At 39.3% G+C, this 23,210-nt stretch overlaps 2 protein-coding genes across 2 annotated transcripts in view; both read left to right on the top strand.

Annotated features, from left to right (window-relative positions):
• Positions 1-2,749, top strand: part of pik3cd (phosphatidylinositol-4,5-bisphosphate 3-kinase, catalytic subunit delta) — a 78,247-nt gene extending 75,498 nt beyond the window's left edge. The window contains exon 23 of the mRNA XM_061976988.2: positions 2,423-2,749. Coding sequence (XP_061832972.1) covers positions 2,423-2,551 — 129 coding nt within the window. The 3' untranslated portion in view covers positions 2,552-2,749. The remainder of the gene's footprint in view (positions 1-2,422) is intronic.
• Positions 2,750-3,093: 344 nt separating this feature from the next.
• ctnnbip1 (catenin, beta interacting protein 1) overlaps positions 3,094-23,210 on the top strand; it is a 45,744-nt gene continuing 25,627 nt past the window's right edge. The window contains exon 1 of the mRNA XM_061976960.1: positions 3,094-3,339. The gene's annotated coding sequence lies outside the window, so the exon portion shown is untranslated. The remainder of the gene's footprint in view (positions 3,340-23,210) is intronic.

The following is a 23,210-nucleotide window of genomic DNA, read 5'->3' as shown; positions in this document are numbered from 1 at the left end:
TGTGGTAATGAGGACCAGCGCTACAGAAAATGAATGAATGTTCATTCGTAATATGCAGAATGAACACAGTCTTAAATGTGTTTTTTCAGCAGAATTACCAGTAATGACTTCCTTGTTCCACTAAAAATGAAGCACCCATCTAATTTTAGTTTTTTAATGCAGCATTATGGAGGCTAATTGTGACCGCAGGCAGGAAACATACCAAAGCCTATTCACTCTAAATGACAACAATTATGTTGCTCTGGCAGTTTGGCAAGTAATCTACTGTGGATGTCCGTTAAGAAGAACAAAACCTTAAGTGAGCCGTCATTGTTTTTCAGCATAATTGCCAGTGATAGTCTTCCCGTTCCACTAAAATATTTTTGTTTAAATATCTGCATTACACAGGTGTCAAACTAAAGGGGCCGTGGGCCAAATCTGGCCACATCATTTTAGGTGGTCCTGCTGCATTATTTTATGTGTTATGCCGCATAATTTATGTGGCCTGCAAAAAAAGACTGGAAATAATACAGCACTCTTTGAATAAATGAATTTATTATTCTTTAAATTTTTACAAGTGTACATGTTGTTCACTTGAATATTATCTGATTCTGATCCTGCAACCAAGTTATCAATCAACCTGTTAGTAAAAATTATAGTAATGAAAAAGAGTTTCCTATGCAAATTGTGTAACGAGGCTATTATACATTTATATTCATATTTGTTCAGTTTGTTTTTTTGTCCTGTCCAGCTTCTCAGGCAAATCATATAGTTGATGTAGATGCCCCATATCGGCTGTATAAATTTACTTTACAAAAGAGAAGTGTGGGATACTTCTCTTGTTGCCTTATTTGTATTTGACTTTATTAAAAAATGTATTTATATTATTATTTGGTGCAGCCGGGCCGGAGCAGGAGGGGATACAAAGAGAAAAGACAGAGGGGGAAATTGTGGGGACAAGAGGTGGGTAAGACAGAGAGACGACAACAGCAAACACAACAATAACAACAACAACGACAATAGAACAACATTCAATGGACAAACAACCTCCCACGGCACACCAAACAATATCTCACGGTACACTAGTGCAGTGTTTTTCAACCACTGTGCCGCGGCTCACTAGTGCACCGTGGGATATTGTTTGGCGTGCCGTGGGAGATTATATCATTTCACTTAATTGGGTTAAAAACATTTTTGGCAAACCAGTAATTATAGTCCGCAAATGTGCCGTTGTTGAGTGTCGGTGCTGTCTACAGGTCGGCAGAGTAACCGTGTAATGCTCTTCTATATCAGTAGGTGGCAGCAGGTAGCTAATTGCTTTGTAGATGTCGGGAGCATGGTTTGTCGTGATCACAATATGCAGACGACAGCGGGAGGCGCGTGCAGATAAAAAGGTATTTAACGCTTAAATCAAAAATAAACAAAAGGCATTGAAGGTTAGAGATGGCTATTCAAAACAAAACTAAAACTAAACTGGCTGCAAAGTAAACAAAAACAGAATGCTGGACGACAGCAAAGACTTACAGCGTGTGGAGCTGAGAGGGCGTCAACAAAGTACATCCGTACACGACATGACAATCAACAACATAATAGGAGCGCAAGACAAGAACTAAAATCCAATATACAGAACCTATTCCAGGATAGAGATGCTCACCATAAGACATGGGTATCAAACTCTGGCCCGCGGGCCAAATCTGGCCCGCCGTGTAATTTCACTTGGCCCTTGAGGCGTTATCAAATTAACACTAGAGCTGGCCTGCCGATTATATACAGCGGCAGTACCGCGGTAGCACCGCATTCACCGCTATTTCTCATACTTGCCAACCCTCCTGGGAGACTCCCAAATTTCAGTGCCCGTCCCAAAAATCGTCACGTCCGCTTGTCATCCAGTCCAACGAGTGCTGGTCCAGTCACATAACATGTGCGGCTTCTGCACGCACACACAAGTGAATGCAAAGCATACTTGATCAATTGCGATACAGGTTACACTGAGGGTGGCCGTATAAACAACTTTAACACTGTTAGAAATATGCACCACACTGTGAACCCACACCAAACAAGAATGACAAACACATTTCGGGAGAACATCCGCACTGGTGGTAGCGGGGGTGTATTTTGTATATATATATATATATATATATATATATATATATATATATATATATATATTAGAGAATGCTTTAAAATGTAATATCGGAAATTGTCGGTATCGGTTTTTTATTATCGGTATCAGGGTTTTTTTTGGTTTTTTTAATTTTTTTTATTAAATCAACATAAAAAACACAAGATACACTTACCATTAATTCACCAACCCAAAACACCTCCCTCCCCCATTTACACTCATTTACAGTCATTCACACAAAAGAGTTGTTTCTTTCTGTTATTAATATTCTGGTTCCTACATCCATCCATCCATCCATTTTCTACCGCTTATTCCCTTTAGGGTCGCGGGGGGCGCTGGAGCCTATCTCAGCTACAATCGGGCGGAAGGCGGGGTACACCCTGGACAAGTCGCCACCTCATCGCAGGGCCAATACAGTCTGCAAGGGATACAGTCCGTAAGCACACATGATTGTGCGTGCTGCTGGTCCACTAATAGTACTAACCTTTAACAGTTAATTTGACTCATTTTCATTAATTACTAGTTTCTATGTAACTGTTTTTATATTGTTTTACTTTCTTTTTTATTCAAGAAAATGTTTTTAATTAATTATCTTATTTTATTAATATTTTAAAAAAGGACTTTATCTTCTCCATACGTGGTTGTCCAAATTAGGCATAATAATGTGTTAATTCCACGACTGTATATATCAGCATTGGTTGATATCGGTATCGGTTGATATTGTTATCGGTAATTAAAGAGTTGGACGATATCGGATATCGGCAAAAAGCCATTATCGGACATCCCTAATATATATATATATATATATATATATATATATATATATATATATATATATATATATATATATATATATATATATATATACATCCCCGCTACACCCGCCCCTCAAAGTAAAGTGGTTGAAAAAGGCTGGCCTAACCACATTGAATGACAAAAACACATGTCCATCTGGCCCAATGTGGGTATTTATTTAATATTTTTTTAGGTTGTGTGTTGAGAGGGTGTTTATTTATAGCCTTCTGTCCGGCCAAACGGGGGTGGGGTGCATGTGGCGTAGGCAGGGCTGTCCACACAGCGCCTCCGGTGGCCGAGAGCGGCATCGCAGGAGCAGCAGGACCGCTGCGACGAGCCACTGTGCGCCGACAGGAGGGATGTGACCCCGGAACAGGACGCCTTCCGACATCAACACTCCATTCAAACACAGCGCACAAGAAAGAAAAGCTGGACCAGGAGGGGTAAGCTCAACTTTTCGTTCCTCTCTATCATTACTGACGGGAGGTTGGAAGTCTTTTATCGCTTCCGGTGGTGTTTGCGCTCGTCACCAAGCGGCGGCACCTGGACGGTGTTTCGCCCCCCAGAGGAACTTCTTCATTCAAGGCTTTTGTCTCCGGTATGCTAGCCAGCTAGCTCGGCTGCTGGTTAGCATGGGCGACTTGGCTCGCGGTGGCGTGCGTACGTCGTGGTATTCATTTACACGTTTAGCCTCGTCGAAAACACGAACCGTTTGTCCCCGGCTTTGTCCACGCTTGGAAAAAAAGGTTGAAAATGGTGACGAAAATGGAAGGAATGTTTAGAGCTTGCTAGCGGCAGCGCTGCTACAGTTTGAACGTCCTGCCATGCCAGAACCATTCGCTGCAGTTGTCTTTTTAACTCCTTTAAAGTCCTTTTTCTTGCTCTAAATTGCCTTCCCACTCGACACACACGTTGACATTAACGGGATAACTCACATTATGCCGGTATTTCGTTTAACAGGTAATACTTTAAGTTTAATTACGTATTGCCCCGAATATAAAACAACCCATGACTTAATACAGCACCCTTTTCAGGATGCGTTTAGGATTTTTTTTAAACCACGTTTCAGCATCATTTGGTTGTACAGTAATTACAGTAATTTCCTGTTTACCACAGTTAGTTCAGTTCAGTTTCAGTTTATTTGGAACATGCATACGATACAATGTAATGCATCACACATTTCCAGTTGTTTCATTACAGCACGTCCGAAAAGGAGTAGGAAGAAGCAGAGCTTATTTCATCCTACCCCTTTTCATACCATAGCAATTTTATCCAATTTCCTTGTTCTCTGTAACAGTCCATCCATCCATTTTCTACCGCTTATTCCCTTCGGGGTTGCGGGGGGCGCTGGAGCCTATCTCAGCTACAATCGGGCGGAAGGCGGGGTACACCCTGGACAAGTCGCCACCTCATCGCAGAACAGTGAACAAATAAATAATATACCATAGTAAGTAGAGACGTCCGATAATATCGGACTGCCGATATTATCGGCCGATAAATGCATTAAAATGTAATATTGGAAATTATCGGTATCGGTTTCAGAAAGTAAATGTATGACTTTTTAAACCGCCGCTTTGTACACGGACGTAGGGAGGAGTGCAGAGCGCCAATAAACCTTAAAGGCACTGCCTTTGCGTGCCGGCCCAATCACATAATATCTACGGCTTTTCACACACACAAGTGAATGCAAGTCATACTTGGTCAGCAGCCATACAGGTCACACTGAGGGTGGCCACATAAACAACTTTTAACACTGTTAAAAATATGCGCCACACTGTGAACCCACACCAAACAAGAATGACAAACACATTTCGGGAGAACATCCGCACCGTAACACAACATAAACACAATAGAAACACAACAGAACAAATACCCAGAACCCCTTGCAGCACTAACTCTTCCGGGACGCTACAGTACACACACCCCCACCCCCCAACCCTGCCCACCTCAACCTCCTCATGCTCTCTCAGGGAGAGCATGTCCCAAATTCCAAGCTGCTGTTTTTAAGCATGTTTAAAAAAAATAATGCACTTTGTGACTTCAATAATAAATATGGCAGTGCCATGTTGGCATTTTTTTTCCATAACTTGAGTTGATTTATTTTGGAAAACCTTGTTACATTGTTTAATGCATCCAGCGGGGCATCACAACAAAATTAGGCATAATAATGTGTTAATTCCACGACAGTATATATCGGTATCTGTTGATATCGGAATCGGTAATTAAAAGTTGGACAATATCGGATATCGGCAAAAAAGCCATTATCGGACATCTCTAATAGTAAGCAAACTAATATTAAATACATAAATAATCTTTGTCTCAATAAAAAAGGGGTTCAAGATGTTCATCATAATTCTTGTTCTGTGTACTTTGTGAACACTTGTAGTTTGAACAGTCTCTTAAACTGAATCATATTGGTGCTTTGTTTGATTTCTTTGGTGAATCCGTTCCATAATTTAATTCCACATACGGATATGCTAAAGGTTTTAAGTGTTGTACTAGCATACAAATGTTTTAAATTAGATTTTCCTCTAAGGTTATATTTCTCCTCTTTTGTTGAGAAGAATTGTTGTATAAATTTGGGTAGCAGGTTATAGTTTGCTTTGTACATAATTTTAGCTGTTTGCAAATGCACCAAATTGTTTAATTTCAATATTTGTGATTCAATCAAGTTAAGCTAAAGTTAAAGTACCAATGATTGTCACACACACACACACACACTAGGTGTAGCAAAATTATAGGATTTGTATATTCTATATATCCAATATTATGTATTATTCTAATAGATCTTTTTTGTAACACATAGTTAGTGAATGTAGCGCACATTTGTAGTTGTTTCTCCAATAACTCAGATATGGTAACACTCGCGAGCAGTAAAGAATATGAAGTGATTTTTGGTCTAGAACATGTTTAGCTTTATTTATTATTGGCGTGTTTCTTGCTACTTTATGTTGTATATTTTTTACATGGGATTTCCAATTAATTTTATCATCTATTATTACACCCAAAAATGTGTTTTCTTTTACCCTTTCAATATCTACTCCATCTATTTGTTTTTGGTTCCGGGCCAGACTGTGGTAAATGAATATTCGCAAAGTAGGAATTATAAATTAAATATTATCATAGAGAGTGCATGACAAACGATTTATGGCCTTCTAAATATATGACGGTCATTTAGACATTAATAACAACACCCACATGGTCATCTTTACACTTGTTTAAATTCAATATAGGGCTCGAAAGGGCACATGAATTTGCGATGCACTGTGGGGCCGTGATAGCCATTTTTCCTGACCAAAGCTTTTGTTTCCATTGCTGTACTGTATGTGCGGTAATGTGAGAGAGAAGAACAAACTGGAATAAAATTAATCGCACTAAATAAAAGGAATCAAAGGTTCATATCGAGTCTGTATCTAGATACTATTTCTACCCTTTTACAAAGGCTTGCTACCACAAAAAAATTAGTAAATTTGGTGGAATTGATCCATACAGGCATACCAATGACCAAGAAACTTAAGTAAGCTGTTGCCATTGTCCAATGCAAACTTGGCTATATATCTCATCAGCGGAGTCAGTTTTTATACCGGTTGAGAATTTCAGAATGCAAAGTCTGTTAAGGTTCATCGTCCTCCGTTCAAATTGCGCGTAATCTGTAGCTTTCATTTGTTATGCGTTAGAAATGGAGTGAAGGTGCCAAGCCTCGTTTCATAAGCATGTTTCTCTGGGGAAAAAATAAGACCATTATTACTTCTAAACACATTAATCACTGTGCTACTGTTCCGAAAGTAAACAGACATGCTTTTTTGAAAAATACTGTATATTGTTTGCAGCAAGCAGCGAGCTTGACTAATGTTAACAGTGTTACGTGTGAAACAGAATAAAATATGCTTTGATTTAAACTTACCAATCTGAAAATGCCCTGAACACACCAATGTGTAGCAGGTGATGGCATAGGTGACATTTGATCGTCTAACAGCTGATTCTCCAAGCTATTCGCTGTCTCTTTATTAGCTCACTAACCTGAGTTCCTTGGCTTTATGTTCACGCTGGAAATGAGGAAAAATCTCACCAAATAGATGTTTTTTTCCTGAACCAATCATAACAATTGTGGAAGTTAATGATGCCGCACATTCGCGCCACATTTTGAACTACTCAAAGAAAAGAACCCAACTTTAGCAAAAAGTTTGGCATTCTGTCGTGTAAATAAGCTATTCAGATGCACGCAAAACCCACAATTCATTGTGTTTACTACGTCACACTTACACGCCCTATAGAAATGCTGCCTGAGGTTGAGCCAGGTACTGAACTGCGGCCTGTGTTTGGTTTTGTCTCATCTCGTGGAAAAATACCACTGCAACGTTGATATTTTCAGTTCATTTAGACATTGTATGCTTGAAAATGCCTAATTTAGTCTCAAAATATGTAGAATTTACTTTAAAAGGCAAACAAGAAAATCTGCGATATATTGAAGCTGCAAAATTCGGGGCGCGATGTGGCATCAGTGCATCTGTGTTTTGATAAGGCAGTGTTAAAGGGATGTAACGCAATGAAATCTTCATATCACGGTTATCGTAGTCCTGAGTAATACAGCCCAGGACTACTTTTTCCTCCCTACTTTAAAGAAACCATTTAATTCAAATGACAAAGATATTTCAAAACACGTTTTTTTATTTTATTTGATCAAAAACTAACTAGTATATTGATATGACACTGCATACACTGCATCTTACTCTTCACAAAATTCTAATTTGTATAATATTGTTATTTTTAAACCAGATATGAATTGTACTTTTTATGGTATAATATTCAAAAACTTAAATTGAGAACTTCCCTTGAAAAGAAATACTTCAGCTTGAATACAATCATTTTGTTAACAAAAATGTAGGATTGCACATTGCATGCAAATAAACAATAATCTCCAACATTGAGATCAATAATTTGTAAACTTAAAACATCTGTCTTCAATATCATACTTCTGTAAATAAAGTGTAATATTATACATTGTATCCAAATAAATAATGAAGTAAAACATTGAGAGGACTAAAGTTTCTTTCAGTAAGTGGATAAAGTAAACAAAGTCTTTTTCATTCACACATCTTGGCGGTGTGCAGAGCAACCACTTTAGTGTTCAGTCTACGCATTGTGCTTCTGTCTCATCATACATGGTATCATAATTCATACCTTGTGTAAATGATTCGACCATAGTAGGGTGATTTTTAGCCTGTAGAGTGTTTGTTACGATCTTGTTTGCCTCGTACAGAGTTGCATTTCCCACACTCGGCTGGAGGCTTCGGTTTCAAATGCTGGAATAAGTTTGTGGTGCTGCTGCCTTTTTGAATGAAACTTTGCACCGTGCAGTCACTTGTTCTACACCTATTGCTGCAAAACCAAAGTATTGACAACACTTTCGTTAGCATTAGCTATGTTTTGCTATGTGTGCCGCTAAGGAAGCAAGGGGACGGCGCAAGCTATGGAAACCCCAGATGGGCAAAAATAGGTTTTTGAATTGTTTAAATTGTATGCAACCAAAAAAACTCAATCATATCGATATATCACCAAGGGCTAGGTTATCGTGACCAAAATTATCACGGTTATCATTATTATTGCGGTATTGTTGAATGTGCTCAAAAAGTACTTATGCACACTGAATCTTAAACCAAGTTATTTTCAATAACTAAAACAAATTACACACACCGTTAGAAAACCCAATTTTTTTCTTGTTTTGTGTTTCTTATGCTTCACTGATTGTTTTTGTCGTAATATTTTATCCGTCTTACACTTCAATTTCTCAGCATACGAGAAATTGAATGAAACTACATTGTAGAAGAATAAACATATTCATTTTTAAATGTTTGGTTTGCTGCATTAACTTTTCTTACTTTGGAGAAAGCCATGTTCCTCTCTTTCGCTTCCCATTCACTTTTAAAAATGTTTTCATTTTGAGTGACATAACAGTGATAACTAGTAACTACACCTACAATCTTTCGCTGTGATCACCTTCTACACTGGTCTGCACTGTGATACTGTTTTGTTTTTTGTTTTTTTAATTTATTTCATGTCTTGTCCAGCTACTCAGGCAAATCATATTGTTGATGTAGATGCCCATATCTTCTATATAGAATTGCTTTATAAAAGAGAAGTGTTGGATACTTCTCTTGTAACCTTATTTGTATTTGACTTTATTAAATGGATAGCCAGTCCGGAGCAGGAGGGGATGTAAAAGAAGAAGAAAAATAATACAAAGGGGGAAATTGTGAGGACAACAGGGGGATAAGACAGAGACGACAACAACAAAACACAATATGTACAGAAAAACATCAGCAAATGTGATATGTACAAATATGATAGCAAACATTATGTTGTACTGTTAAAAAAAGTGCTTTCACATGGTACAGATATGGTGCCAGGGTCCATCATGTGGTGATTGCAGGTTAAGACGGTGATGAAAAAAAATTTGAGACTATTTAGTAGGGGTGTCAAAAAAAAGATTGATTAAATAAAATGTTTTTTTTTTTGTTTTTTTTCTGTCCTGTCCAGGCACTCTGGCAAATCATATTGTTGATAGAGAAGCCCATATCTGCTGTACAGATTTACTTAAGAAAAGAGAAGTGCTGCCTTATTTGTGTTTGACATTATTAAATGTTTGAGTAGAATTTTATTAAATAAAAGCCAGTTTTCTTTTAAGTAATATAGAAATTTATCAGAGCTGTTTGTCTATTTTATGGAGGAGAACTGGCACCCTACGTTGTTAAAAAACTATTGGTTTAGAATCGAGAATCACTAATCAGTCGAATCGTTTAGTGTCCAAAGATTCACAGCCTTAATATTTAGCCAAAATGACAGTTTTTTTAATTGAAAATGTAACATATTTGACTGTCATATGAAACACACAAGGCCCCCTGTTTTCATTTTAGCAAAAGTCGCTATAAAACTGCAAAAGGTCAGGGACGCTTGGCCAAGATAATGCACGCTTTTTTGTAAATGTGCAGTAAAGTGGTGTAGTAGTAGTGTCCTCCAATTAGTGCCTCGTATGTATCCATGCTTTTTCAACCATGAAAGCACCTCAGTTGGTTTTCTTGTTGAAATCTGCTAATGGCACATATCCTTAATGGTTTTTCTATTTTTGGATCATGCCTGCATGGATGCATTGTGCCACCCTGCCTCACAGTGTCCGCTTTCTGCATGTGCGATAGCTGACAGCCATTTATGTATTGTAGCTGGCACTGTTTCAGGAGCATTGGGGAAAGCTGCAGCCCCATGGGGGTCAAGTGCTGGCAGATAGCAGGCTTGTGCTACGGGGTGGTTAAAGTTACTGGGGTGGATTTCGTTTGGCTGGATCTGGCTTTTTCTGTTATTTTCTCAACATGCTTAACCCCAGGTTGCTCATCATTTCCCTATGAGCTGATGAGTGGGCTCCGGATCACCTCACAGCCTCCTGCTTGACTTGGCACAAGCTGTTGACGCCCTGTCAGCATTACCAGGCCGTAGAGTAGCTTCCTGTGGTCTGTCACCGTGGTTCCAAAACTGCATGTGTCATTTTTGTGGCTAAAACACACCCTGTCCAAACGAACAGATGGTTCCATGAGCCGTTGAATTGTTTCAACCATTCCATTGCACAAAAATTGAGCATGCAAACCTCCATCACCTGGGGAGGGGATCCCGGGCGCTTTTCTCGTACTAGAATATGACGAATCGTATGTAGCACTTGGCTTCACTGTAACCACGATGGGAGACGTGGAAAGGCATGTATGTTATTTCCTTTAATTTTAATTAACTTACAATGTTATGCAGATGTTGTAACAATTTTATAGACAAATTATACTATCTATTGTCATGGTGGAGAATGGGGCGGCGCAAAATAATTTTCATCTTTTTAAGGGCGGCGTAACAGAAATTAATTGAGAAGCACTGCTTTACATCAACATGGTTATTGGTAGGCCTGGGCCGATAGTCAATAAATCAATTATTTCAACAATAAATTAAAATGAACTCTTCAACTTGTATTGGTTTTCTTTATCTCTCACTTTCAATCATGGGTGCAAGAGAGTTCACTCTGTGCATCGCTCTGAGGGCCTGAGCACTTTTATTCAATAGCAGAATTAAAGGAGCAGAGTGAGCCCTCTTGTCAGTCATCCACAATTAAGACGGGACTGCTAGCTTTACACACACAGGATGCATGGCAGAGCCTCGCTAGTCATGACTCGCTAGTGAGAAGCACTGCAATGAAAAAATGGGGGACAAAAGATGATTGCAGAGTAACATTTACCAGGAATATTTCGGCTTTAAACCGAATGAGCTGGATGAGCCCATCAACAAGGACGAACAAGTAAGAATGCAGAATTTGTTAGAATTTGCTAGCAACTAAAAAGACAACAAAACAAACCATCCCACCTATTTTCCTTTTTTTTTAAACTGCACTTCAAGATGTTCAATATCAATTGAAGAGACATTTTTTTCTAACAGTGATTGAGAGTACATTTTATTTTCAGGGTGTGAGTCGGCCGGCAGGCATGATGCATGCAGTCATATCCTTCCAAATGCCCAACCCACCATCAAAAATCTTAGGAAGATCGGAGCATGTGGACGGATGTTATAACCGTTATAAATGTACACCACAAATGGGCGAAACTGGCACCACAGCAGTTATACAGTTGCGTCTTACCCAATGCCAAGACCAAAAATCTCAGGAAGATCGGAGCATGTGGAAGTATATTATGGCTGTTATGATTTTCCACCACAAGAGGGTAATATTGATGTGGATATCAACATGTAGTTGTGATCAGACCTCAACCTAAAAGCTTTATATGAGTTTGGAAGGAGAGCTGATCACCTTAAGAGCAGTAATGACAGTTTGATGGTTGATGGCAAGGAGCAGTTTTTACCGCCAGGCTCTGCCCACTATGAATGGGTACGACTAGGTACTGACTGATGCAGCACTTTATGGTGTCGTTGCATGTGTTCCAATTCTGATCAATATCTGAATTTGTGGAACCGAGTTAGAAATCTTGAAAGTTTTGTGGCAAACCATCAGATCAAAGTTTGGCGCCATGCCACACCCACATCTTATAGCTGAGCTCAAATTCCTTTGCAATGTATCATTGCTCATCTGTCTAGTTATCTGTCATTTTAACTGCAACTGCTTTGGTCAAAGGCTCTCCGAGGAGTTTGTTCAAGTACGACCCTTGTTTTTGGCCTGAAAATGGCTGACGGAAACCAAATTGGCCGACTTCCTATTTGTTTTCAAGTATCGGTTATTGAAATTTTTACCTGCGTCCTGTCATGATAGATTTTTTTCAAGCGGGTGCTAGAGAGTCAATTTTGAAATGTTATGTTTGGTACCCTCAAAATATAAACATTTTCGCCAGACCAGACGTGCTTGCAAAAATTGGGTAGTTTTTGTGCATGTTAAATGACTCAAAAATGCAATCGAAGTTGGGTAAAATTATTGCACGGAACAATTACGATAGGGTTTCTCAGCTTTTCTGCTCGGGCCCTAAAAATTTGAAATAAAAGTTTATTGCGTTTTTATTGGTTACTTGCATTCTTAGTATTGCACATCATGTTTACATTGGTGCTTGATTTGGTCTCAAAATAATGCTGACTACGGCTGCAACTAATGACTATTTTGATAGTCGACGAGTCATCGACTATTTCAGTAATTAGTCGACTAATGAGATTATAAAGCGTACACATATTCAGTGGCTTTAATCTAGCCATCAACTTTTAAATTCAGTTTGAGATGCAGTATTTTTAGGCATATGATTACAAACAACATCGATGACTATTTCATTCATAAATGTTTATCTGTACTGTAATTATGCTGCTCATTCGGCTGTTACTAAAATAACTATTACACTTTTGTTCATTTAAAAGCAAGAACAGGCAGTTGAAATAGCAGCAATAATAATCAATAAAACACCAAAAACTTTCTAACTTACTTAAAAAGAAGCACACATTTTGTAATAACATGTTTAAAAAGCTGCACACTGGTATGTCATTGATACTTGATTATTTCCTGGCATTTATAGTAATCTAATAGACTCATTGTATAGAATTGTATCATTGATTATTTCTTAAAATTTTAGCTTACTAATAGATTGTATGTTTAATCTTATATCGACGCAATGGTACCTAATGTTGTATGTGTGCGTGTAACAGGGCTGGGCGATAAAACAACATCAATACATGTCGTGATTGACACGTAATCGATATCAATAAAATATACGTTCGATAAAACATTCAATTTTTTTTTTTTTTTTTTTTTTTTTTTTGCAACCGGAAGTTGCTAAGCCAGATTGGTTATATACAAAGGCACTAGGTCTCTGGTAACCGAGGAACGCAGGAAGTGATCATTGATCAGTGGGAGTGACTTGCTAACAGCCAATCAGGTAACATTATCCACTATCATGTTTAGTTGCGCCATCTTGTTGTCTCGCAGTTTATTCTTTGCATGGAGTGAGAAGAGAAACAAAAAATGAGTGCTGCAGAAAGGAAATAAATTGACGATAAAACAGGAAAAGTCACCTCGACGGTATGGCAGTTTTGGGGATTTAAAAAGAAACGGACCGTAGTCAGACCAATGTGGACCACCACAGCCATGCTCACTTGAGCATAGCTGTGGGAAAGTCATATTTTAAATCAAAATGTTTACATTTAATATATTTTTCTCCTGGTTATTATTTTTGATGTGTCATAAAAATATAAATAATTACTTATATTGACCGATATGAGATAGGCTGCAGCCACCCCCGTGACCCTGTGAGGGACAAGCGATAGATAAAACACATATATATCGTAATACAGTTTTCAATCATATCGCACTGCCCGAGCCTGTTATTGACGTTTGATATTGTGGCTTTCTTCATTGCCCTGCAAATTTACGTTGTTTTAAAAAGTACTTCAATTGATTTAGACAAAGTTTAGCGGGCGGACTTTGGTTAAAATGAGTTAAAGTTATATGTATATGGGGCGGTATAGCTCGGTTGGTAGAGTGGCTGTGTCAGCAACTTGAGGGTTGCAGGTTCAATCCCCGCTTCCGCCATCATAGTCACTGCCGTTGTGTCCTTGGGCAAGACACTTTACCCACCTGCTCCCAGTGCCACCCACACCGGTTTAAATGTAACTTAGATATTGGGTTTCACTATGTAAAGCGCTTTGAGTCACTAGAGAAAAGCGCTATATAAATATAATTCACACAAAAATTCACTAACTTTGTCTCACATTTGTTAGCTAGCTAGCAAGATAACTAGCCGAATATGTTCTTGAGTTGAGACTGCATCCTTCACATCTGACATTCCCCCGCTTTAAATGCTCCCGTATCACAGATGCAGTGTCATAAAAACGAGATCTGCTTTGCAGAATGCGCAAAATATTATTGTTTTTAACAAGAATAAGAGGTACTGTTTCCACACATTACATATTTTTGCCCGTGATGTTGTTCGAGTGGCCGCTCTGACTTGCTTACCTTCAGAATAACCCAAGTGATGATGTTAGGACTATTGCTGGCAAATGAATTTATCGGTGACAAATTTTATTGTCGGTCTTTGTCAACAGTGTCTACGAGTGGTTGTACTCCTAATGCTAACAATAGTATTGATTATAGTTTGTGGGATAATATATCATCCAGCCAAATGTGTTATCAGCCCAGGCCTAGCTATAGTTTCCCTTGCACAGAGCTCACATCACGATTCTCAAATCAGAATTTGATGTTCTGCCTTGGCGTTAATGCATTTGAACTTCTGCAACCCAACCCCCAAGGGAGAAACTTTAAGGCTTTCAGCTTTTGTTGCAGTTCCTTTGAGGATCCCAGAGCAAGAAGTAAAGATTTTGGAAGACCCTCAAACAGATTTAACTATGACTGATGATGCACTTTATACAACATACTCAAACGTGGCACAATTACAGCAAAACAGCATTGATGTACTCTATTTGAAAAATTATGAAAGGAATGTGGTTTTTCTGTAATGGTATAATATATATAAGTATCACCCTGGACAAGTCGCCACCTCATCGCAGGGCCAATACAGATAGACCGACAACATTCACACTCACATTCACACACTAGGGCCAATTTAGTGTTGCCAATCAACCTATCCCCAAGTGCATGTGTTTGGAGGTGGGAGGAAGCCGGAGTACACGGAGGGAACTCAGGCAGTCACGGGGAGAACATGCAAACTCCACACAGAAAGACCCCGAACTCGGGGATCGAACCCAGGACCTTCATATTGTAAGGCACATTCACCAACCCCTGTTTCACTGTGCAGCCCATGTAATCCCAATAAGCTAAACTAAAAACAGTTAAGTTTCATGATACGATTGTCTACTGTGATGTACTTGTTATGTCCAAGCTTTAAGGACAGTCAGTCACACATTAAACCAGCTTTGAACCAGATTGGTTCAGTTGACCAGGATTGTTTGAGTTTATGCCTCAAGTGGTGACAACAAGACATGACCTACTTATCAATCACGTTTTCACAATTCAGTTCATCCTCATCGTTTGCCATTACTGTAGCCATTGTTGTAGGCACGGTCCATGCGAGGAGGCGCCTTTATACAAGGGCAGCTCGCGGGCATCCAGTAAGCGAAAGCAACTGGCTCACGCTGACCTGAGTCAGTTGGCACAGTTATTACCTCTGCCAAGCACAAAGTTTGAGACAGGAGTTTATATTATTCGTTGTCTGTAGAGCCGCACCGAACAACAATTTCTTTAATAGAATAATCTATAGATTTTCTTTCCCGATTAATCTGTACAATTATTTTCTTTATTTTGTGCAGCGATACAAATTTTACGCAATAATTCCCCCAAAGATACACCAACAATTTTCTTATATCTACACACTTTAAACGCATGTTCTTTGTTGTTGTGCTTATTACTGGCACCTACAAGACTGGAGGGATATATTACCGCTAATGATGACTGTTCAAATTAGGCTGTTTCTTGCTCTCTTTTTACCCTTGGAGCAAAACTATTGGAGGTAGGATTTGACCACTTTCTTGCATTATTGTGACATAGGTCAGTGCACTACTGAGTGCTATTGTTTTTTTCCTGTATCGTAATACAATATACATTATCAGCAAATAGTACAGATTATCGGTGCCAATATTTGGCATTTTGAAGTATATCGGTATTGATCTTAATTTTTTTTGCAGCTACAACAGAAATACATCAGCAGATACAATATATCCACATACAGTATGATACCTCTTCCATTTTGTTTGTTTTGCTACGGCAACGATCAAGCTTCCGTCCGCAGCGATTGCAGTGTGGGCTCATTAAAGGAGTGAGGCGAGTTTCATGTTCCGTGATTCAATCACATATCAATGCGACATACATGAATTATGTTAAGATGGCAGAAAAGATATCCCTGCCAAAAATCCCAACTTCAGTGGAGACTTTTATAAGTAAAGAAGAAGAGGCAGCATTCTTATGCTTTCTGTAATATCCCGGAAGAAATGCCTGCCAGCTTGGCAAATGTATCATGTATAAACTAAGCGAAGGAGGTTAGCATTGATTTTGTTTAAACGTTTGCAATATTTTAGGGTTCCTTACAAGAAAACCTTACAATTTATTGAACCCATAAACCGCTATAAAATTGAGTAGCTAGTGAGTTATTGTGATGTAGAGATTTCCCATTTTTTTACAGATTTTCCCAGAAGATTTCCCCATATTTTGAAATGCAAATGTTGATGCTCCTCTGACATGCGTAGAAAATTACAGGGAATTTTAGGTGAAATTACCTGAAATAGCCTGATGTTGTTTGGTGCTAAATTAACCACAATATTGGTGCCGCATTAAACATTTTGTTGCTTCTGGTCAGATGTTTCCTAAAAAATAATGGAAAAAACACCTTAAAGCCTTGTCCAGCTGTTTACTTACAAACTCTATACATGTTTAAATAACTTTTACTGCAAATAAATATCGGCTCCAAATATCGATTATCGCCCCCCTTGATTACTATAATCTGTATCGGCCCTGAAAAAAACGTATTGGTTGATCTTTAGCAAATAGAAGCTGTCTTATCAGTTTGGGTTTCTGATCAATTGAGAAACCTTAGCGGTGCAAATAAAAAAAATAAAAAACAGGCAGCTAAAAGTATACTTAACAAAACAAACAACTACCCATTTAGACATGATTATAATACAACAAACAAATAAATGTATGTGAATCTCTGCTATGACTCGGCTGAGTAAATTATGCACTGTAGTGTGTTTTTTTTAACTTTCTCTAGGTGGTTGGCCGAATGTATTCTTTAAATACATTTCATACACGCAGTCACGTAGCTGCTGTCCAGAACCGTGCCAGGTTGTTGGCAGGTCAGTTTGCGCCCGATGCACCATGCTTGCAGCCCTCATGTTTCTCAAACATTTGCCTTAGTTACTGGGTCAACACAGTAGGGAATTCAAGTTATCGCTACCTCTGGGCTTTGAGGGATTAAGAAGAGTTCAAACCTTTACTGACCTTATGATTCAACTCCACTTACTGACATTTTGGGAGGAGATTTTTTTTTTTACTCATTTGAAGGATTTGTTAAACTGCCCAGTGTTGTTAATCATTTAGACTGCTGATTCAGCCAAATAACTAGCAGCACAAATGGACTGCCATACGTCAGCGGGTTGGGAAGTTTGTGCAGGCTCTGTGGCTGCCCTTCATGACCCTCTGCAAATATCACATTGCATACTGTAATCTACTGGAAGTAGATTCGAATTGCACCACCTGGCCAATGTAGAGTGTTTATATTTATTTTCTGGATATGTAAATCTCAGACCCTGACTTCTATGGAATGAATGAATAGACATGTTTGTAATTTAAAGAGTTACAACTTAATTTAGGAAGTATTTTAGAAATATTGCGCACCTGGAATGATGTTTCTGACATGCAGCAATTAGTTATTTAAAGTAGCCTCTTCTCATTTGCAGGAGCTTGTTATAGATCCCCATAGTAATATTTATTTTCAGACTTTTAGGAGAGCTGCTTTGCATGATATATTTACACATTCATCATATACAATATAGTGTTATGAAATAAGAAAGTAATTAACTACTGATGCTAAAATATCTGTGCTCAGACACAAAATGTATGCTTTTAACTTACTGTAGCTTTAAACAATATCGACGACAGAAAAAATCCCTGACCAAGATATTGGCACATGCTAATTGTAAATGTGTTTTCTATTAAAAGTGTTAGTCAGGATTAGTGTCCAAGCCCGTGACCTTTGATCCCTCAGGCTGTACTGCATCAACAAGCGACATCAGCGTGTAAAGGATATCACCACATGGGCTCAGGAACACTTTAGAAACCCACTGTTAGTAACTACAGTTGGTCGCTACATCTGTAAGTGCAAGTTAAAACTCTCCTATGCAAGGCGAAAACCGTTTATCAACAACACCCAGAAACGCTGTCGGCTTTGCTGGGCCTGAGCTCATCTAAGATGGACTGATACAAAGTGGAAAAGTGTTCTGTGGTTTGACGAGTCCACATTTCAAATTGTTTTTGGAAACTGTGGACGTCATGTCCTCCGGACCAAAGAGGAAAAGAACCTTCCGGATTGTTATAGGCGCAAAGTTGAAAAGCCAGCATCGGTGATGTTATGTAGTTGTATTAATGCCCAAGACATGGGTAACTTACACATCTGTGAAGGCGCCATTAATTCTGAAAGGTACATACAGGTTTTGGAGCAACATATGTTGCCATCCAAGAAACGTTACCATGGACGCCCCTGCTTACTTCAGCAAGACAATGCCAAGCCACCTGTTACATCAATGTGGCTTCATAGTAAAAGAGTGCGGGTACTAGACTGGCCTGCCTGTAGTCCAGACCTGTCTCCCATTGAAAATGTGTGGCGTATTATGAAGCCTAAAATACCACAACGGAGACCCCGGACTGTTGAACAACTTAAGCTGTACATCAAGCAAGAATGGGAAAGAATTCCACCTGAGAAGCTTAAACAATGTGTCTCCTCAGTTCCCAAACGTTTACTGAGTGTTGTTAAAAGGAAAGGCCATGTAACACAGTGGTGAACATGCCCTTTCCCAACTACTTTGGCACGTGTTGCAGCCATGAAATTCTAAGTTGATTATTATTTGCAACAACAACAAAAAGTTTGAGTTTGAACATCAAATATCTTGTCTTTGTAGTGCATTCAATTGAATATGGGTTGAAAAGGTCTTGCAAATCATTGTATTCCGTTAATATTTACATCTAACACAATTTCCCAACTCATATGGAAACGGGGTTTGTACATTTGGGGCGGCAGCTGGAAACAGTTGTAAGGAATGATTTCCTTAAATACCTATTAGGGATTGCATTGATGGGCCCACAGCAGTACCCGGTGCTCGTTGAGAATTGTGAGCTGGTCAAAGATTCCCACCTCTAGCTACTACCATGCATAGATTGTTATGACATTTTTGTTGAGCTTTTGTCAGCGCAGCTATAACTAAGTCTGAGCCCTGATGCCCAGTGGGACTCGGGACCAACATCACAACAGTTGACAACGCAGAAAAGAGAAAGACGGAAGGAGCGCAGAGGGGATTAGACCAAAATTAGCATTCAGGAGAGCCTTTGATTACGTTTGGAATATTAGCTGCATGTGTCTGAGCCCAGCTCAGCATCCCTCGAGGGATTAGCGTGGATCCAGCCCACCTTACATCAGACGCACACAAAGGAGCTTGATGGCGTCTTTATTGTTGTCCTTGAAATTCTATGAAATATGCTAACAAGGATGTATGTATATATTTGTAATGATATTGTTTCCAAATAGTGTTTGTAGGTTTTATGATGTGTGTTTTGTCCGTCCTTATTTCTCCCATTTCATCAATGTTTTTCAAGAAAATATGTTTCTTTAAGGTGCAGTCTGTGCAGTCTTTAAAATATGATTGGGCACATATTGTCGAACATTATTGTGCCATACAAATTGGTCGTATGGGAATTTACCTGACCAAACCATAGATACATCTATGGTCAAAACATTATTTACTCTATTGATTAGCAAATTATATAAAATCAATCAGACCTGCTCAATGGCCTTGTGGTTTGAGTGTCCGCCCTGAGACTGGAAGGTCGTGAGTTCAAACCCCGGCCGAGTCATACCAAAGACTACAAAAATGGGACCCATTGCCTCCTTAGCTTGGCACTCAGCATCAAGGGTTGGAATTGGGGGTTAAATCACCAAATTGAGCACCGTTGCTGCTCACTGCTCCCCTCACCTCCCAGGGTGTGAACATGGGGATGGGTCAAATGCAGAGGATCATTTTACCACAATTGTGCGTGCGTGCGTGCGTGCGTGCGTGCGTGCGTGCGTGCGTGCGTGCGTGCGTGCGACTATCGTTGGGACTTTAACTTTAAATGTATTAGAGCTGCACCAGTAATCGACATTGAGGTTTTAATTATTTTTCTCTTTTGTGACCGTCATTTGAGTGACCGACATGTTCACCAATCAGAATTGTTAAGCCTTGCGTACTTTTCTTTTTGGCAGATTAACAGTGTTTAAGGAAACATCAAGTTTGTGTGCGCTGCAGTGGAGGCAGCCAGTACGCTAATAACAAATACCACTTTGCTCCTTGGAAAAAGCAATTAAAATTTTAATGATGACTAACCCTGGGCCCATAAATGACAATGAAGTCAAAATACTTTGCCGGCATCGATGAATTGCTATGTCCGTGTGTGTTTGTTTTCTTAGTCTCCTGCTTCGAGCAGGGAGAAAGAGGTCTCACTTTGCATCGCTCTCAGCACCTGAGTGTGTTTTTTAACAGTAGAATGAACTAAACAGAGTGGTGAGCCCTGTTTTCAGTCATTCACAATCTTTGTCTCGGTGGGCGGAGATCAGGGCCGCTCACTTACACACGTAGGAAGAACTTGGAGAGCCTCGCTCCTCGCGACTCAGTAGTTCTGCAAAGTAGCAAAAATTAAGATGAAAAAATATGATTACGGGCAGCACGGTGGCAGAGGGGTTAGTGCGTCTGCCTCACAATACGAAGGTCCTGAGTAGTCGTGAGTTCAATCCCGGCCTCGGGATCTTTCTGTGTGGAGTTAGCGTGTTCTCCCTGTGACTGTGGGGGTTCCCTCCGGGTACTCCGGCTTCCTCCCACCTCCAAAGACATGCACCTGGGGATAAGTTGATTGGCAACACTAAATTGGCCCTAGTGTGTGTGAATGTTGTCTGTCTATCTGTGTTGGCCCTGCGATGAGGTAGCGACTTGTCCAGGGTGTACCCCTTCTTCCACCCGATTGTAGCTGAGATAGGCTCCAGCGACCCCAAAGGGAATAAGCGGTAGAAAATGGATGGATGGATGGAAATATGATTACAAAGCCAAATGTCCCGTTGTGGGAATATTTCAGCTTCAACTTGGATGGCCAATATGAGCCCATCAACACGGACGAGCGAGCGTGAATGCTGTGATTATGTGATGAAAACCAAAAGAAGACAACCCAACATAGTTTTTCCCTCTTAGAGGTACATTTTTGCCTACAGAGATGAGTCCATTTTTTTGTTTATGTATTTAGACTTGTCCAGGTTGTACCCCGCCTTCCGCCCATGTGCAGCTGAGATAGGCTCCAGCAACCCCCGCGACCCCGAATGGGACAAGCGGTAGAAAATGAATGGATGGATGTATTTAGGATAACAAAGTTATTTACCTTCCAATTACAGTACAATGGTAAGACATTTTACAGTAATGAGGAATATAAGTTTTTCTTCTTAAATGGTTACTTGCATTATTAATATATATTATTATGAACACTGTATAGTTCTTATTGGTTATTTCTTCAATTTAAGAGTGAGGTGTAGACAAAAGCGCTGGGTGTCTGCATGAAGCCAAATATTTTTAAAAGTAAATTATTGCATATTGTTTTAATGTGTAGCAGCTCGAGACAAGAATATGTTGATTGACAGTCTATAAGTAACAGGTTTTCCTTCACTAGTTTTTTTTCGCAGTTTTATGCATTGATGTGTATAAAATATAAAAATCGCAAATCGAATTACAATCGCAATTTTGGAGAGAACAATCGAAAATGTTTTGATTCACTTTTGCCGCTTCACTTTTATTTTAGATTATTTGTAGTTTAAGAACTTCACTTCTATTTAAAACCTAACTAAAAAATGTTTTGTATATTTTTAAAGGGATTGTGGTAGTAAGTAGTCCTGAGTTTAATCCCGGGCTCGGGATCTTTCTGTTTGGAGTTTGCATGTTCTCCCTGTGACTGCGTGGGTCCCCCCACCCCCACCTCCAAAGACATGCACCTAGGGATAGGTTGACTGGCAACACTAAATTGGCCCTAGTGTGTGAATGTGAGTGTGAATGTTAGGCTCCGACACTCCCCGCGACCCCAAAAAAGGGACAAGCGGTAGAAAATGGATGGATGGATGCTTCAAGTGTAATGAAGTCATAGACTCGGAGTATCCAGAAATTCTCCCAGTAAAAATTGTTTTTTATTCGATTTGTTTTGAAAGTAAGGTAAGCGAAAACAATCATGTTTTTTTAAACTATTTTTTAGCTTGTTGAAAATACAACTTACACCGTTTTAAACAGTGCAGCCTGAACACTGAGATGACACTACTAAGATATGTCCACTTTTACAACATCAAACGCAAACATCAAGCAGATCCAAATGCTCCTGCCATGAAAGCACTAGCCCTATTTATACAAAAGATGAATGTAGAACATGATAGCTTTTTGTCTTGGTTGAAACACATGGAAAAATGTTATCAAGGTTCAAAATGGATATGAATTTTAATGAGTCTTTGTTGTATAATTGTGTAAACTCAGGGCAGCACCTTCGGACTATTAGTCATTTATCATCCTCAATACCAACAAGAACCCATTTTTCTAATTCAAAGGAGTGTGCTGATCAAATCTGTGATCTCTCACCCCCTCTATGGACACCACGAGCATACTGTACATGATGTGGTATGCTTTGGATCATATTTTTCCCATCATTAAGCGTGGACTTCTCCTTGGACTTGATATTTTGTAGCTCTAGGACCTTGGTCCAACAGTATGGTCTCCAGATGCTCAGATCTGAAAAAAGGCATACACCTCCAGCGATACCAAACACCCCTATCAATGCGCTCCTTTTCCGTTTTTTGCCAGCTCCCCAATTATATAGTTCTGCATCAAAGGCCCTGTCAACATGCATTAGGGCTCCTTTTTATATTGACCAAAAAAATGCCAGAAGTGTCAGTCACTGCTTCTTTTTTAGACAAATTCTTAAAGACATAACAAATCCTTACTTTCATTCTTTAATATTCTCCTCCCTGGGGTTTATTGTTAATGTCTCATTTAGATGCATTGCTCATTTTCTGTGAATTGTTGCTCTTGC

This window comes from Nerophis lumbriciformis, linkage group LG01 (genome assembly GCF_033978685.3).
Source record: "Nerophis lumbriciformis linkage group LG01, RoL_Nlum_v2.1, whole genome shotgun sequence".
Classification (NCBI taxonomy): Eukaryota; Metazoa; Chordata; class Actinopteri; order Syngnathiformes; family Syngnathidae; genus Nerophis; species Nerophis lumbriciformis.
The sequence above is the reverse complement of the archived record's forward strand: the minus strand, read 5'-3'. Positions and strand labels throughout refer to the sequence as shown.